The following is a 17,871-nucleotide window of genomic DNA, read 5'->3' as shown; positions in this document are numbered from 1 at the left end:
TATTATATGATAACACTCTGGACAAGGCACAACCATGGAGGCAGCAAAAAGCTCAGCAGTTGTCAAGGGTCAGGGGATAAGAGGGAAGGATGAATAGGTAGAGTACAGGGAACTTTTAGGCAATGAAACTAGAGTGTCATCTTCTGACACTATAATGGTAGACAATAGTAATTACATTTTTTCAAGACCTATTTGAATGTACAAAACCATTTATACCTAAAGTAAATCGGGACTCTGGGTGATAATGTAGGTTCATAAAGTGCTAGATGCGAAGAATACGGGAGGCTGTGTGTGTGTGTGTGGAGGGGCAGGAGGTATATGGGAACTCTATACTTATAGCTCACTTTTGCTGTGAATATACAACTACCCTGAAACATAATGTCCATTTTTTTTTAAAAGGTATATTGACATTTTAGTTGGTTTCTAGTGTCAGGTCTGAAGTTCTCTAATCAGGGAGAGGATCAATAGGTACAAAACTTTGTAAAGAAATTACTGTAGTTAAACTAAATATGTAGTGCTTTTATCCTTCGTTTTATTTTATGGTTGTTTGATTTTTGGCCATGCTACATGGCATGTGAGATCCTAATTCCCCAACCAGAGGTGGAACCCATGCCCTCTGCAGTGGAAGCATGAAGTCTTAACCACTGGACCACCAGGGAAGTCCCTATTCTTCATTTTAAAGATAAGGAAGAAAGGGAAAGTGATCTGAATTCAGCTGAAACATTTCTAAAACTGGTTCAGAGCTTCTCTTTATACAAATTCTTACATTTGGAGAATAAGAGTCATGAGGGAGGGGTAAAATGCACACTTGTTAAATGTACTTAGCTGTTTAAAAACAGAATGGAGTTTGACAACTAGAAAAGATACTTGGAAAACATTTGGTCAAACCCCACATCTTATAAATAAAGAAAATGAGGCTCAGCAAAGTTATGTGATTTGCCCTGGATCACAAGGCTATTTGACAGAAGGACTAGAATTTTGGCATTCAAAAGTTTAATGGTCATTTTCCCATTATATACCACTACCATCCAAGAAAACAGAATTGGGGTAAATTTCTTAAAACTCAGAGAGGACTCTTTTTTTCTTCTTTTATGTATTTACTTTTTAAGAGGACATGAATCTAATTAGGATACCTATTTAGCTGATGAGCACACACTAAAGCATTGCCCACTTACCCACTTATTTTGCCAGCCTGATTTTCCCCAGAGGTCACCTAAGAAGAAAATCATGTCTTAATAATTCTCACACCCCAAGAAAATGTCTCACCCTGAAAGTGAATATAAAACCTACATGTTTATTACTAAAGCAAAGACTATGTATGCTCCCCACCTTACCATTGTTAGTGAGAATTTTGAAACTTGCCCGATCTCTTACAGGGGTAAAAATCCACTCTCGGGAGCAGCTATGACTCTGTGAAAGAAGCTACAAATAACATGCTGGGAAATTCAGCAGGCACTGTTATTATATCCTGTTTATACTGTCATTTTTCCTATCAGTAGGATATTATTTATACAGACCCCACCTATGAACTTCTTGTTGATCTTATTATAGAAATCCTCCAAATCTATAAAAAGAAGCCTCTGTATTTTGTTTCTGGAACAAGCACATGTGTGGTAATTTTGCACCTCACTACACATTTTTATTTAGCATTTCCTTTTGTTATGCACCACTCATTCTCATTTTTACCCAAGGTTGATTTATTTCATTACGTCACATACTGGAGTTAAACTTAACTGACTCCAATCTAGGACAGATTCCAGAGCACCACATCTTTTATGTTGGGGGAGATTTCATCAGGTAGCTATTCTTCTAAGATAAACTTGACTAATTTGTTTAACAGGCAGAAAAACGTGCCAATATATTAATCAGGTGCCCCAGTGAGTGAGGCCCAAGTGCCTAGAAGCCTTTCTAACTTTGGCTTCTTTATCTCAGCTGGGTCAGTTATGAGGGCTAAGCTTTATATTAGTTCTCACTAACTTACTATTCTCTAGCTAGATCTCTTTTCTGGAATGAAAAGCATTGCTTCTGAGTTTAGCTGGATGGTTAGACAGGCTGAGTGGAAATGTGACAGTAATACATGAGAAATACATGAATTCAGTAAGTAGACCAAAGGGACAATGAACCAATCTGGTTATAAATCATCCTTGAGCCCCTGCCTAACATAAACAATTGAATTAAAGCAGATAAAAGAAAAATGCAAATCCCTTAAGGGCAGAAATTCATGCTGCGTTTGTTGAGTAAGTAAGTATTTCCAGAGGGGAGATATCACTGGAGAAAGTCACTGGATAAATTTTCACATGTATACCTTGTGTTAGCTTCACTAGTACTCCTTTTCTAGGGAAACATGAGATCTTCAGAGAGTATGTGCAATGCTAGACTCTTTGAGAATGTTTAAGATCTCTGCTTTTAAAGACTACTACTCTAAAATGCAGAACTGAAATGAAGTTTAACCTCTCAGGGTGGTAAACTAAGTGTATTAATTTCAGGCAAAAAAGAGAGGTCTACATGGGCTACAGTGATCAAAGAAGTCAAAATGAGGATAGTAACAGAAGTAATGTTGATAAAGGGTTCCCTGCTGGTTCAGTGGTAAAGAATCCGCTTGCCAATGCAAGAGACTTGGGTTCAATCCCTGGGTTGGGAAGACCCTCTGGAGAAGGAAATGGCAACCCACTCCAATATTCTTGTCTGGGAAATCCCAGAGGCAGAGGAGCCTGGCGGGAGATAGCCCAGGGGGTCACAAAGAGTCAGACATCACTCAGCAACTCAACAACAACAACACTGATCAACAGGAATTGGTAAGACCAGGGTGAGCAGATGAAGGCAAGCTAGGCACAGTCAACAACTGTGAGCATCCAGGCGAACAGATACAGAAATGGCAAGTAGCTGAGTCCAGCTAGCAAGGATACTGAAAACAAGATGGCTATAAACAGCAGGCTGGAGTAGATTATAAAGAACTTCATTTTCCATACAATGGAGAACCAAAGATATATGAATGAACCCAAGTTTGGACTAGGAATGAAGAGGAGGAAGAGGCAGTGATATCACTTGGGGTGAGGCAGAAATGAGGGGAAGAACCTTTTAATGGTACCAAATCCTATGATTACAGTGGCAAAAGTCCACGAGTTCTAACAGACAACACATGGAAAAATTTCAACTCTTGCTTTCCTAAACAAGAGATGGCATCATGACGACTGTCACTGACTGAGACAATGCTAGACAATGCCAATCCATGGCAGTTAATGTCAGGAAAGCTCACCAGTTTCCTAGAACACTACTTCTCATGGCAAATCACCTGGTGATCTGGTTAAAATGTAAATTCTGATTCAGTAGGTTTAGGGTGGTACATTTCTAAATGTAGAAATTTCTCTAAATGGAGAAATGTAAATGGAGATAGACAGATGTACATAGAAATGTAAATGGAGAATTGGGTACATTCTCCCAATACCGCTATCCCACGGACTACATTTTAAATGGCAAGATGCTAAAACATCTTTAATTTCCCTTTCAAAAAAGGCAGTATTTGATGTATGGTATAGCTAATGCCTCAGATATGTCAAAGAAATTCCTTTTAGAGGTACTGTATTATAATTTGCATCAACATCTGATGGATTTCAAAGACACTATTTTAAAGGTCCAAGATGATTCAAGATTCAGGGTATTCAAGAGATTCAGAAATATTTCCACTTGGGCAAAATCAACTTTATCATGCTGTTTATAACACTATAGTTTTTTCTTTTTTTCTTTTTTTTCTTTTTTAGGCTGGCAAACTAGAAGATACTATTGCTTCTAATCTTGGGGGCTGAATTAAAAGTCCTGAGAGACAACTGATCTTTCCACAGTGCATATCAGTGGGTTTTGATAAAACCCACTTAAACTGCCCTTATAATGCCCTTGGCACCACACCTTAATCCTTGAAGATAAAAGTAACATTTTAAGCATCCTATTGAAAAACAACTGAAGATTACAAAAATTAGATTCATAAATAGTTCTACAGGAAGGGACATGCCTTTAACTTTTTTTTAAACCATGAACAGAAGTATCATTTATAAAATACTTTACTAGTGTAATATGTTACGCACATACTAAGACTGGGTGACCTTAGATTCTTGGGTTGAAATTTAAGATTTCCAAAATCTCACGTTTCATTTTTAACCAAATGGTCAGTAATAACATTTGAGGAAAATGAGCTTCGATATGTATCAATGTCTAGAGAACAGAAATAGCATCTTAAAACTGGAAGGTGCTGTTGAAGACCAGATTCAACTATTTCAATGTATTAATAGGAGAAACTGAGGTGCAAAGGCTAAAAAGGCCAAAGTCACAGAGATGCTACTGGAATGTTAAAAAAAAGAATGGGAGAAACAAATTAATTTTTATATCTGTTAATATACAACACACAACAATATATCAACTACAACATGTGTGTAGTTGAAAGAGTTTCTAGTTCCTCCCATGACTAAGACATAGTTGATTTTACTAAGCTCTTAGAAGTTATTGCTGAGAAAAGAAGACTACAGACCAACAAAGAAAAGACATGCTACCCCCCAATTCAAGAACTTCATAAAAAATGCAATCTGAATAGAGAATGACACATATACACCACATACTCAGGATGGGGCTGCCGTTGGTTGGGTAATGCGATGGGATATAAAAAAATAAAGAGAAGACATTGGTAATTCTTATCTTCTCAGTTATGGTTTGAGAATATACATTTTCTTTTACATATGAAAAAGTGGTTAAAACACACAACATCCTTCACTCCCATGAATCTTTTTTTAATTGGTAAAATCAAGGAGTAGATTTGGAGGACTGTAAAGCTTTTAAAAATATGAAATGTTGAAAGCAGTTGGATGTGCATGTGTCATAAGCTCTGTCACAATTACAAGAAAACCAGAGAATCCTTTTTAGTCACAAAATAGGGAATTTTGTGCTTTTTACAAATGCTGTAAAATTTACTAGCACAAGATAAAAAAAAAAAAAAAATCACTGGAGAAGTTCCAAGATATCGGAGACAATGGGTTTTAAATCACAGGCATACATTATTATGCCTAAGTTGACAGATCTGCACTGCAATGCAGAAATGCAAGCAATATTCCAACATCTGCACTAGAAGGCAGAGACTAGACCAGATTCCAGAATAAAGGGCTCGTCAGCTCTTACCTGTTACCTGTGCAACAACTGCTTGGGAAATCCTCCGATTGGCAAGAAAGGCTTTGATTTCCTCTTTTATCACACTGCTGTCCCTCCTAACAAAAACAGAAGACAAGACCAACAATGTATGTTGAAGGTAGAAATCCTCATCTTTGCTAAGAAAGGTGAAGCAGAGAGGTGGGGAGAACATAGAAAGAAAGGACACAAAAATAAAGGTAAAACAGACCGAGCTTGTGGGAAAATATGAAATTAAAACAAACCAAGAAACACCAAATATTCAAGTCCTAAAACAGCACACCATCAGACAGACGCTTTAGTGAATGCCACAGTAGATGTAAGTCTCATACCAGAGACGGTTAATCGCATGCTGTGTATAATTCACATTAGGAACAAGCTGCCATATGGTATATGCAAATTTTCATTACTGGGGAATGAATGTATCTTATACAGACAGAAATCCTAGAAAAATAAAAAGCAGCAGCAACAACAACAAAAATCAGTTGTGAGTAGATTGTGGTTCTGCATGTTAACTATGCAACTGCATAAATCATGTTCAGTTCATTTGAAAACCTCTGTCAAAGGAACAAAAATCATCATTCTCACAACTGCTAAAATGCTGGCCATTTTAAGGCGCTTTTTTGCCTTTTAATTTGCCTTCTTTGTCCTTAATAAACCAAAAAAATTTTAACCAGGGTGGGCTGAATATAAAATTTTAGTATAAAAGACACATTAATGTCCTAATACATGTAATACACAGGATACTTAAAACTATACTATATTCTATGTCCTTGACATTACATATCATAGACCTAATTTTTCCTCCACTAAGACTCTTATAAATTTTTACTTATTTAAAAGTCCAAGAAATTCTCAAAAAGATGAGACATTCACTAGAATGACAATGAATGGGAACCAAGACAAACATAATACTGCAATGAAAATTATACCTAAAGCCTTAAAACTAATCAATTTCTCTTTGAATGTTCAAAAGAATCACACAAATGGATTTTTTGTTCAAGTTCAAAATAACTGAATAGTGGTAACTTATGGTCTAATGCAGCTGATCAGCAAACTATGGCCCATAGACTAAATCTGGCCTCCCATCTGTTTTTATACACCAATGAGCTAAAAGCAGTTTTCATGATGAACATTTGCAATCAATTTGAGATAGGGAATACTAACTTTGAACATGAATTGAGCAAAATATTATCCCCTTCTCACCAAAAAATTCTAATATTCTCTGTAGGCTTGTATCTTAAAGATGGTATTTGATGATCAATTATTATTCTATATTGAATTTTGCAAATAAAAATTTGTGATCATTTGCTTTCTCTCTTGTATATAAGTATCTGTATCATGTCCTCGATTTTGCCTCTTGCCCACAAAGTCTAAAATGTTTTCCATCTAACCCTTTACAGAAAAGCTCTGCGGACTCCTGATCTCAGACAAAGGGACCATGAAATCTTTATACATTGCTTTGTGAACTGCAAACTCCTGACTGGAGCTCAAGTCTCTCTACAGATTATCTGGAATGAGAAAAGTAAAGTATCCTATCCCCAAAGAATCAGCAGTGATTTACTCAGAGCAGATTGGCAGTCCTTTGCTGAGGAGGAGCTAAGTGCTCTGTTGGTGAATTTCATGCTCCCTTTCAGGAATTCTGGAAAAGAGCAGAGAAGTGATGGTAGGGACAGCTTCCAATCTGGAGCTCCACAGTCTACTCTTCATCCACTGGTTGGAAATCCTAATCAAAAAGATTCCCAGAGGAAGAAAATAAAGAATCAGCAGCCTAATCCAGTACTTAAAGCTTCTCATACTGATCTAGATACTGGCCAAATTCCTTCCAAAATGCTTATTCATACTGGAAACATTTCTTTGAAAAATATGCATTCGTAATTTGAAATTTATATATCTGAAAGAAAAGGGCACAATACATTTAAAGGTCAAAATACCCGTCTACATTACCATCTGGCTCTCAAATATCCAACAACAGTCAGTAGAGCAAGAGATAAACTTCAGCAGTATCTATTTCAATTGGTTTATGTAAATAAAACAACCAAATTGTTTGGTTTCTGATACAGATGCAAAATTAAGCTGAAAAAATTTAAGTAAAGCATTGCATTCCAATGTACAGAATATCCTTCTAGGAAAATGAAAACTGAATTTAAGACAGTATTTAGTAAGGTTAAATAAAAATGAGCTTTTGTGGGGAAAATGATGAGATGGTATTTTCTTGACTATTGATTTAAATTGGAATTTAAATCGATTTATTTAAAATCAATTTCTCCTCGAGTAGAGACTTAAGTCATAAGGAGGAGATAACACTCAATTATTCCAATAGGGCACATCCAGTTTGTGAATTATTCACAGCCCTGCGGTATGATATTACCAAGCACTGCAGCAAGACAGAAGGAACCCCAAAAAGTCTGCAAAGGAGTAGAAGTTCATTTAACCCTCTGAGAGATTCTATTTTTAGTTACGTGGGAGTTTCTAAATATCCATAATGAGTTTAAAAAACTAAAAATAAAAACCTCTTTACTCAACTGCTTTACCAGAAAGAAGCTTTTTCAAACTGAAGAAAAACAAAACTTAAAAGATAAAGGGTGTGCTTGGGCAAGTTATTTAATAAAGTTGGTTTCATCATCTGGTAAAATAAGAACAATAATATGCCCCCTACCCCATCACAAGGCTTTAAAGATTTTTCTACAAGCACTGAAATTAAAATTAAATGAAAATTATTATCAAATGTGTATACCTAATATATAAAATTTAAAAATTCTTCAGTGTAAGACTTTTTGAAACTGTAAAAGCATTATATAAACAATGACTATCATTTTATAATACGCCAGAGAGAACTCCAGGAAAAAAAGAAACAAATGATCTGCTATAAGTACGTAAGACTGAAGTTAACATCTGTACTGGGTATTTTAAGGCAGCATGAAAAGATTTCTATAAAGTCATTTTAGATGCAAGTGTTCTGTCGTTTAGTTGGTTTCACTAGGTGGCTGCAAAATAGTAACAGCATTTAACCTTCTCTTATGTATTTCAAAAACTTCCATCCTACTGGGTTAAACCTGTTCTCTAAGCTTTCACATATTCCCCCTCATTCATTCCACATTTAACAAACGACCTGCCACTCCTAATGTCCACATCATATCCTGTGAAATCACCAATTTCTTGGTGTGAAAATTCCTTCATTTACTCCAAATTTGTCTCACCTCTTACGCCTTACTTCCTCTGTCTAAAATTCGACATCTTTAAAGAGAATGTATCCATTTTTCCACCCTTATAAGCTCTCACTATCCTCATGATTTCTACTTCTCCAGTCTTAACAGTAAAGTGAAGTGTAGGCTGATCTTTCTTTGATTCCATAGTTTTCTTCCAAGATAAGCTACCACTCTACTTCTATCTAATCACTTAGATACACTCAGTAATGCCTCTTCATGAAGTCACCCTTTTTAAAAGACATCTTAAAATAATAATCACCATCTAATCAGAGAAGTTTTCTCTGACCCTCAGAGCTAAAAAAAGATTGTTTCTTCTAATAGCTAACTTTAACCATTTCAAATATACATACCAATATATTACATGCAATTCTGTATTATAGTAGTTCCTGATCTGGTCTTATCTCTACTAGCAAAGTCCTTGAGCACAAAGATTGTGTCTTATTCATTATGGAGTTTGCATATATTAGAGCTTAATTTGCTCCATAAATGAAAAAATCTGTAGTTAAAGACAAAAGGTTATAAAATGGAAAACCTGATGTACATAATTTATTAAAAACAGCTCTAAATTCCTAATGTTAAATATGTTTAAGCTTCCCAAAACAGAATGGAAGAGAGTTATGTATACTAGCTCAAAATGGTAATGCTTTCTTTTCTCGAACAAAGACTATTAAAGACTGAATGTTTAAAAGTTGTATGCTTTAAGAACATCCAAATTTTCTTAGTTGATATACACTACACATTCTTTAAGACCTCTTAAAAGAAGTCATCTATCTCAAGACTTTCAGAGGTGGAGCAATACCTACCAATACAGACTATTTCACTGGCGGAAAAACGTAACTAACTACACACAAATTCTTTCACGTACGAATAGGAAACTGCTCCCTTTAATTTCTACTCATGGAGAAAAAGCATAATTTAGGAGCTTACAAGATAATGTTAAAATCTACTCTGTATGTGTAAACAACACGGTAACTGAATACTATGTCCTACAGAACATAAATCCCTACCTACATAAGTAAATAATCTATCAGGCATATAGATAATCAACTCGGAATAATGTCTCAGAATCCTAGATAAAATACTAAACACTCATGAAATTTAATATGTGGGTAATCAGGAATAACATCTTTTATATGACAAATTAATTCTGATAAGCCTCATTTCAATTGTTATTTTATACATACACAGTAGGACAATACACTTTGATATACACTATTAGCAGATATACATATACAACTATATATAAACATATATACTAATAGATGCATTTTAAAAATATTAACATGTAAAATCGGTCTTTATCCTAGCTCTTGGTTTTAAAGTCCTTCCTAAAATGTTACACTCACCAATTTGCTGAGAATCCACATTCTAGTTTCCCTTTGATTTTTTTCAAAACCCTGATCAATCCAAAAATGGAAAAAGTAGCAGTTACTTTCTTTCAAATTAATCAAATTAAAAAAAAAAATTCTCCTTTGTGTACCTTGAAATTTTCAGGAGTTTAGTTTTTGGACCCAATGGATTATGAGATTTAAAAGCTAAATCTTAGGGTTGAGTGCTCTGGAGGCTGGGTAATGTGAGCATGAGCGAGGTGAATTACATGTGACATATGTAGGAAAGGAAGCAGGAAGGCATTTAGGTATCCGTTCTCCCTACCTAGAGTACAACCCTCTATATCATCAGAGTGTGGAGGGGGCAAAGGGGAGTGGAGCCCTAAGTGGGCACAGGGTTCTCGGAAAGATTCGCTGCTCAAAACTCATTCCCTAACATTCGACCAAATAAAAATTCATTAGGCTACCCAAGGGAGTGACTTAAAGTGACAAATATCACTTAGGGGGAGAGTGGAGGATAAGTACATTAAGGCTTTCACACTTTGTTTTGAGTTATATTAATGATCATTCCTAAAATCTTATTGAAATCTACACACATGAAAAATGTATTTACAGAAGCAACAGACACCAGTCAGTGACAGACACACTGGAAATAAAGACATGGGTTAGAACTGAGCTCTGCCACTTAAGTTTTCTTGGGTCAGTTATTTAATTTTTGTGTATCTCAATATGTCCGCTCTACCTCACATATAGCATGGTTGTGATAATTAAAAGTGAAATAGTCATGCAATAAACTTCTCCCTCAAACCTGAGGACTGTGATTATTTGTAGACTTGAGAAAAATGAGAGATGGGCACAAAGGAAGAGTGAAGGTGTGGGGGAGGGTGCAACGACAGAGGACCACAGAGCGCCAGAAGGATCCATGAGACTGCTAGATGAGTAGAGGACAGCACAGGAGCAGTTCTAAGAAAGAAGTCATAAAATATCCTACCTACGCAACAAGGGGCAGTATGTAAATTAAGTACTGGCAACAATTACAAACACACACACACACATATATCTAATGATGAAACTTGAACGTGTGTACTTGCTGGATTTAACCATAAACCCTGTTGTCAAGCTTTTAGACCATTATACTCAAGTTTTAGATTCTGGACAATCTTCCAGAGACTTTTGTTAAAAATAAACTTTTCCCAAACTTCCCATTAGTCTAAAACACATCTGGGAATTAACTAATGCTTTTAAAGTCCACTAAACCTGATTAATTACAGCAACAACAACAACAAAAAGGCTATCATCCTAACAAATTTTATTGTTGATACCCACTCTTCTTAGGACAATTAAAAACTAACCTCGTTACATGTTAACTATTAAAGTAATTTCCGTTTGCCCAAATGATCCTCTCTCTCAATCTTGACAGTGATGGAGATGTTAAATTCAAAATGAACATAAACTTCGGCCAGCTGTTTAAGCAAGGAAAATGAATGAAAAGCCACACTGATGTTTTATACTTTTAAGTTTTACAAAGCTTAAATAACAGGTCCTGTAGGTGCTCTATGAAACCATTTATTACAGGAATTACATTGGAATCTAGATGCAACAGTCCATTTAGCCCAAAATTCCCTATATGGCAGTTCCACCCTAAATGTAAATTCAGGACAGTTTGTTCAAAAGATTATTTTACCTCCGTGGTACTACAGACCTTTCAGATGGCAATATTAAGTCACCATTATACTATCTTAAACGCCTACAGTGTTATAGAAGAACTATAACTCATAATTATAAGTTAAAATTTTATTTCTGACATATTCCTGCTACAGTTTCTTTCATATAAACCACAACAAATCTATCTGCAGGCTCTCTTCCCTACTACAGCAGTGCTAATCTCCCGAAAATAATGCTTGTTATCTCTTTCCTACAGACCTCTTAAAAAAAAATCCTTTAATTTCCATCATGTTAAACATAAAATCATGTACATGTAATTCAAATCTGTCCCAAACCTGTACTGGCCTCCCAATATACTATTCTTGTCACCATATATAGCCAATCTGCAGTTCTTAGAAGACTAAACATGTCTTGCCTTTTCTGTTACTATTCCCTTAACTTTAAATAAACTTCCTATATTTCAAAACAGAAGCTATCCTTTAAAGTTTAGCTCAAATTCATTTATTCACTTGACATAATAAGCCCTTAATATGTCCCAAGGACAGTTCTAGATTCCGGAGACACAAGAATGGAAAGCACAGCAGTGCTGCCCTCAAAGTGTCTCAGCTTCAGGGTGAAGCCCTTTAATTACCTCTGTTGAAACTGGACTTCTTCAGGGTTTCAAATTCAAGGTGCTTACACTTATAATAGATGACATTAAATTTCTGTGTGTGTGTGTGTGTGTGTACACAGCATCTACTGCAAAAATCAGAACTTCAGTTTCTTAGGAACAGAAACCATGTCTATTTTTCTTAAGAACACTGCTTTTTAAATAATAGATGCTCAAAATTAGCTTGTCAATTAGCATGTTGGAGGGAAAAATTAAGAGTATACATATTATTACAAAAACATCCTACCTCTCAGAGAAAGTACTTACAATGCATTTAAGGCTTACAACATATTTGTTAGCAATTCATAAAATTCAGAAGTTAGAAATAAGAGCCATAAAGAGAAAGAAAGCTAACCTTTGCTTACATAACAGAATGGAAAAGACTTATAAAGCAGCAAAGAGAAAGAACTTAGGTAGAGAAAAAAAATTTTTTGAATTAAAAACATAAAAATTTTAATTTTTTATCACCAAAGGGGAAGAGGGAAGCCACAGTTGTCATATGTAAAGAGCTGAAATACAGCTTTATTACTCAAAATCAGTCTAAGTACATAAATATTTGGAGGACTCTAAATAAGAAAGAAACTAACCTCATTAATTCCTCCACTTTATCATCTACATCTAGGTCCTCTTCTGAGGCTTCAAAACTGTATGACCTCTGACCCATGCTGTTAGCATGGTAGCGAGTTGGTGACATCTTCCCATTGGACGTGGATAATCGCTCGTTATTCTCCCTCCCGTTCTGATTGGTAGTACAAGGCTGTGGGGAGGTGTCGTAACTATTGCTAGGTGACGGGGACATGCCCGAATGCTGGGTCTGCGTGGAAGCTGTAGCTGTAGAGGAAGATGCTGCAACATTGTTGGTACTATTCCCATATGAACTTCCTCCATAGCTGGACCTTCTTCCAAACTTGTCGCTATGTTCTTGATCAAGGCGGTCCAGAGTTTCCAAGGCATGGAGAATTTCATGTTTAGTCATTCCAGTACGCCGGAGGCGCTGGAGCAGATCTATCTGCTCTATGGTAAATCTGGGTTCATCTGTATAGTGAGACATGGTTTCCAGCAAACTAAAAAAAATAAAATAAAATAGTCCCTTTATTTATAATATCTACCAAAGAATGTATCATTATGTATTGAGAATGAACACAGACAAAATATTTCTCTATCAACGTCTTTACTGAAAATGACTAAGACATGATTAAGGGTAATACTTTGTTTTATAGGCAAAACTGACCTAGGAATTCTGTAACTTTTATTTGGCATAGACAAAAACAATTTGGTAAGCTTAGCCCAAGTAAATAACTAATAACTAGCAAAAATATTTAAATGGAAACGTGATAGGGGCATATAAAAAAACTTAATAAGCACCATTTCACCCACCACTTTGCAATTTCATGAGTATTTCATCTCTGTAATGTATTCTCTCTATGTAGTTATCTCAAGAAATGGATCTTGGGTGGTTGTGTCCACAATGACCTATTCATTTTTCGTGGGAAACTGCTTCCATATTATGCTTCCTTTAACTAACACAAGGTACTGCAGTGCACCAGAAAGTGCTTCAGAGTCGATGACAATATTAAGTTTAAGGGAATTGTCAAATATCATAAAAACTCTCACCATTCGAATTCCTTTCTTATAAAACTTGACTTTGTACTGAAGATTCTTTTAAGTGGGAATTTCTTCTATTTTTATGGTTCTAATGCCAAATAGGTTGCATGGCATGCAGCAGGCTCTCAGTTAAGTGTTTGCTGATGAAAATAAATGTCAAAGAACTTTCTCCTCCTTTCCAGGTAAACTTCTACTGAGTCAGTTCTCCTAAGCTCTTGGAGATCAGTTTCTCTATCCCTCTATAAGAGGCTTCCCTGGTGGCTCAGAGGGTAAAGAGTCTGTCTGCAAGGCAGGAGACCTGGGTTCGATCCCTGGGTGAGGAAGATCCCTTGGAGAAGGGAATGGCAACCTACGCCAGTATTCTTGCCTGGAGAATTCCATGGACAGAGGAGCTCAGTGGGCTACAGTCCATGGGGTCACATGGAGTCGGATATGACTAAGTGACTACCACACACACACACATATCCCTCTATAAAAATTTACTGAATATTCACTCTAGGCCAGCACTGGGCAATAGTTTCATGTCATACAATCTCAGTTCCTCATAACAACACTCTATGGTAATTTTTTTTCAGTACTACACTGACTGACGACTGTTGAGGAAACTAAGGCTCACGATGGTTTTGTATCTTAGAAAAAGTCTCATTAAGACATAGGAAAAAAGATTTAAACCTAGATCTTACTGACTCCAAAAGCATGCATATATGGCAGAAATTATTGGAATCAAATGATATGGGACACAGGCTTTTGTCCTTTTTTAAGTTACCAATTTAAACCACTTAGACAAAACCACTCCACTGAGGGACTAGGGATTCTAGTAACAGCTTTTTTTAATATTTAAAATCTTTAGTCCATATAGAATTTGTATTTACTGAATGAGTGTGAAAGGATTTGAGCTTTATTCTTCCACAAAAGGATAGTTCACTTGTCCAATACGCTTTATCAAGTAGTACATCTCTTCCTCTCTGGTCTGAAACACCAACTTTATCGTATACGAAAACTCCACACGAATCTGTATCTACCTTTGGAGTGACTGTTTTGCCTTCCAAGTCCTTTTAAAAAATAAGCAGGCAGAAATCTATAACTTTTATGTGAAGTCATTCTAGTTTTAGAGATCAGCTCATTAAAAATAAAAACAGACATTCTGCAGGTCTAAAATAATATGCTGCAGGTTTTTGTGTCCATGGGCCACACTGTCTGCCTTCTGCCTATTTACATTTCCTTTTGCTCTCTTCCAATATTCATTTGTAACAAGCCATTCATCATAAAAATCCTGTTTTCATGATTATTACATTCTTTCCTGATTGTTTTCTTCCTCCAAGATTTTATAATGAAAAATTTTAAACCCACAGAAAAGGTGAAAAAAAAAGCTGACATACACTAATCATCGAGATTTTACCATTAGTATTTTACTTGCTTTACCACATAATCTATCCACGCTCTATGAATCCCTCTATTCGTTTCATTTTTTGATGCATTTCAAAATCAGTGACAGACATCTGTATATCTCTCCTTAAATCCTTCCACATGTAGATCATTAGCTAGAGCTCAGTATTTGTTCAGGTATTTTTTTCTACTGAAGTAAAATTTACATAAAATAAAATATGCAAATCTTACATTTACCATTCTTTTGAGTTCTGAGAAGTACATCCACCTGTGAAATTAAATCCCTCGGAAGATCCAGAATATTATCATTACCCAGGAAGTTCCATAGTGCTCCTTCCTGGTCAGTCCCCATTCTCTCTCCTCAGAGGTGACCACTGCTCAGATTTTTTCTCATGACAGAGGTTAATTTTTTCTGTTCCAGAACCTCATACAAATGGAATTTCTATGTACTCTTTTGTGTAAGGCTTCTTTCAGTATGAAGTTTTTGAGATTCATCTATGATGTTGTATGTATCAGCAGTTTATGTTTTTTTATTGCTGAAGAGTACTTTATTGTAGGAATATACCACAGGTTTGTTTAGCTATTCTATTTCAGACACTTGGAATGACAATTACTAGCTATTCTAAAGCTCTGGCTATTACAGTTGTACTCTACTTTCTTCCTTGTCAGCTTCGTATATATGCCCCCCTCCCCCATCCCCAACCCATAATATATCATTGACTAGTTGGGTGAGAGAGAAAAACATATAACTTTCAACCAGAGTAATTCATTTATTTTTTCTCCTGATGTCAACAGAAGAGTATACCTTGCTTAACATAAATGCTCTACTATTAAAATAATATGCAGCACTGGTAATGTTTTGTTGCATGCTAGTTACGTTACACAGGTGCATAATAAGTGAACATTCCCCAAGCTGTACACTACTAATTCGTACATTTTTCGGTAGGTATATTATATTCAAAATTTGCTGAAAGAGCTGTGTAGACTTTTCTGAATGGCTTATAAGAGACACTTGACACTATAGTTTTATCTTAACCCTCAGCCCTTGGTCGTTTCTAGTGCTTAGTAACATATTAGTTCTTAATACCAGGAAGTTCTTTTTAAAAGTAGCTGCCCCTTAGTAATCCAAATAATTTACCCTTTAACTTACTGATTTGGTAAATTCAGGTTTCTATATATTCTTTTCTCTTGAAAATGGAGTTGTTCACTGCTAACTTTAGTCTTCATGCTTTCAAAACATGTCATAAACAGACCTTATTTTATATATGAGATGTCAAGGACTGTTTTATTTAGCAGACAAAAAAAAAATCATGATATTTTCCTATCCCATTTATATCAGAGCTAATAGTATTCTATATGTAACTTTTCAAACCTCCCTCTGTATGGGGCAGCACTCTGCATATCAGTATAAAACTAAAATGAATTATGTGAATTTAACCTGTTAACTGAAAAGTATCCACCATAAAGCTTATATTAGACCGACCAGAACTAAAGATTCCACAGTATCTAAAACAATGTATTTATGTCATTTCAGTCATTGATTATGGGAACCACTTTATTTTTTGCTATGCTGCATAGTTTGTGGGACCTTGGTTCCCTGATCAGGGATCAAACCCGCACCCTCTGCAGTGAAAGTGTGGAGTCCTAAAGGCTGGACCACCAGCGAATTCCCTACGGAAACCCATTGTAAAAGTGGTTAATTCAAAAGTCGTAAAAGAAGATAAAAGAAGGCACCTATTATTTTGTCCGCCCAGAATGTCTGTTTCCAACCACATGTTCTTGGAAAGGATGAAAGTGAAAAGTGGAAGTGTTAGTAGCTAAGGTGTTCAACTCTTTGCGACCCCATGGACTGTATCCCGCCAGGCTCCTCTGTCCATGGAATTCTCCAGGCAAGAATAATGGAGTGGTTCCCATTCCCTTCTCCAAGGAATCTTCCAAATCTTTACCATCCAGGCCACCAGGGAAGCCCTGCCACTCAAAATGCCCTACCTTCTGGCCAACAGTGTGGGCACACAAGGAAACAGTCATGCTCTTCTCAAAATATGCAGGTTAGAGTGGCAGGAAGATGGACAGTCACTGTAACTGTGGTCAGCTGCAAGAAGATGTTAGTCTGGTATATTCCTCACCATGTAGAAGGAGCTAGTTTGTAGGAAAATAAGGCAGGCATAATAAGAAATGCAGGGCAAAGTGGAAAACTCTACAGTATTCACATCCCTTGTTCTAGTCATTCCTAAGCCCCTACTACATCCCTGCTCTTCTTCTTATATTGTCGTGTAACAGCATGAAAGTGAAAGTGTTAGTCACTCAGTCATGTCCAACTCTCTGCAATCCCATGGACTGTAGCCTACAAGGCTCCTCTGTCCATGGGATTCTCCAAGCAAGAATACTGGAATGGGTTGCCATCCACTTCTCCAGGGGATCTTCCTGACCCAGGGACTGAACCCAGGTCTTCTGCATTGAAGGCAGACTCTTTACCATCTGAGCCAACAGGGAAACAGTTTAAGTTCACACAGACTTCCCTTTATGCTTCACTTTGTTTAAATTAGACGTATGTGCCCAGCACCAACAGAGGTCCCTAATACAAAGACATACCTAAAGTAAAAAGATCTACAATTGCTAGAGCAAAATCTATGACTGCTCTAGAGCACAGTGGGATAATGAGCAGGATCAAATCATACATGTGACATTGAAGGCACAATATTTTATTGAGAAAATGCCAAGATTAGAAGCTCGCTTAGATACTGAGAATAATATTCCAATGTGCATTAACATAAACAAAGGCACACATCCTGTCATTTTCAAATTTTATTTCTTACAATTCACCTAGTTTAAGCACATCATCATGAGATTATGGCAATAATGA

The 17,871-nt window shown here is 36.2% G+C and overlaps 1 protein-coding gene across 9 annotated transcripts in view; it reads right to left on the bottom strand.

Moving 5' to 3' along the window:
* The window catches only part of HMBOX1 (homeobox containing 1), a 203,734-nt gene that overhangs the window by 104,522 nt on the left and 81,341 nt on the right, over window positions 1–17,871 (bottom strand). For all 9 annotated transcript variants that reach the window (XM_005907649.3, XM_070376005.1, XM_070376008.1 and 6 more), the window contains exons 3-4: window positions 12,605–13,081; window positions 5,161–5,246 (exon numbers count right to left, since the gene is read on the bottom strand). In XM_005907649.3, the coding sequence (XP_005907711.1) occupies window positions 5,161–5,246; window positions 12,605–13,081 (563 nt within the window). The remainder of the gene's footprint in view (window positions 1–5,160; window positions 5,247–12,604; window positions 13,082–17,871) is intronic.

Source organism: Bos mutus, chromosome 8 (assembly GCF_027580195.1).
Source record: "Bos mutus isolate GX-2022 chromosome 8, NWIPB_WYAK_1.1, whole genome shotgun sequence".
Taxonomy (NCBI): Eukaryota; Metazoa; Chordata; class Mammalia; order Artiodactyla; family Bovidae; genus Bos; species Bos mutus.
The sequence above is the reverse complement of the archived record's forward strand: the minus strand, read 5'-3'. Positions and strand labels throughout refer to the sequence as shown.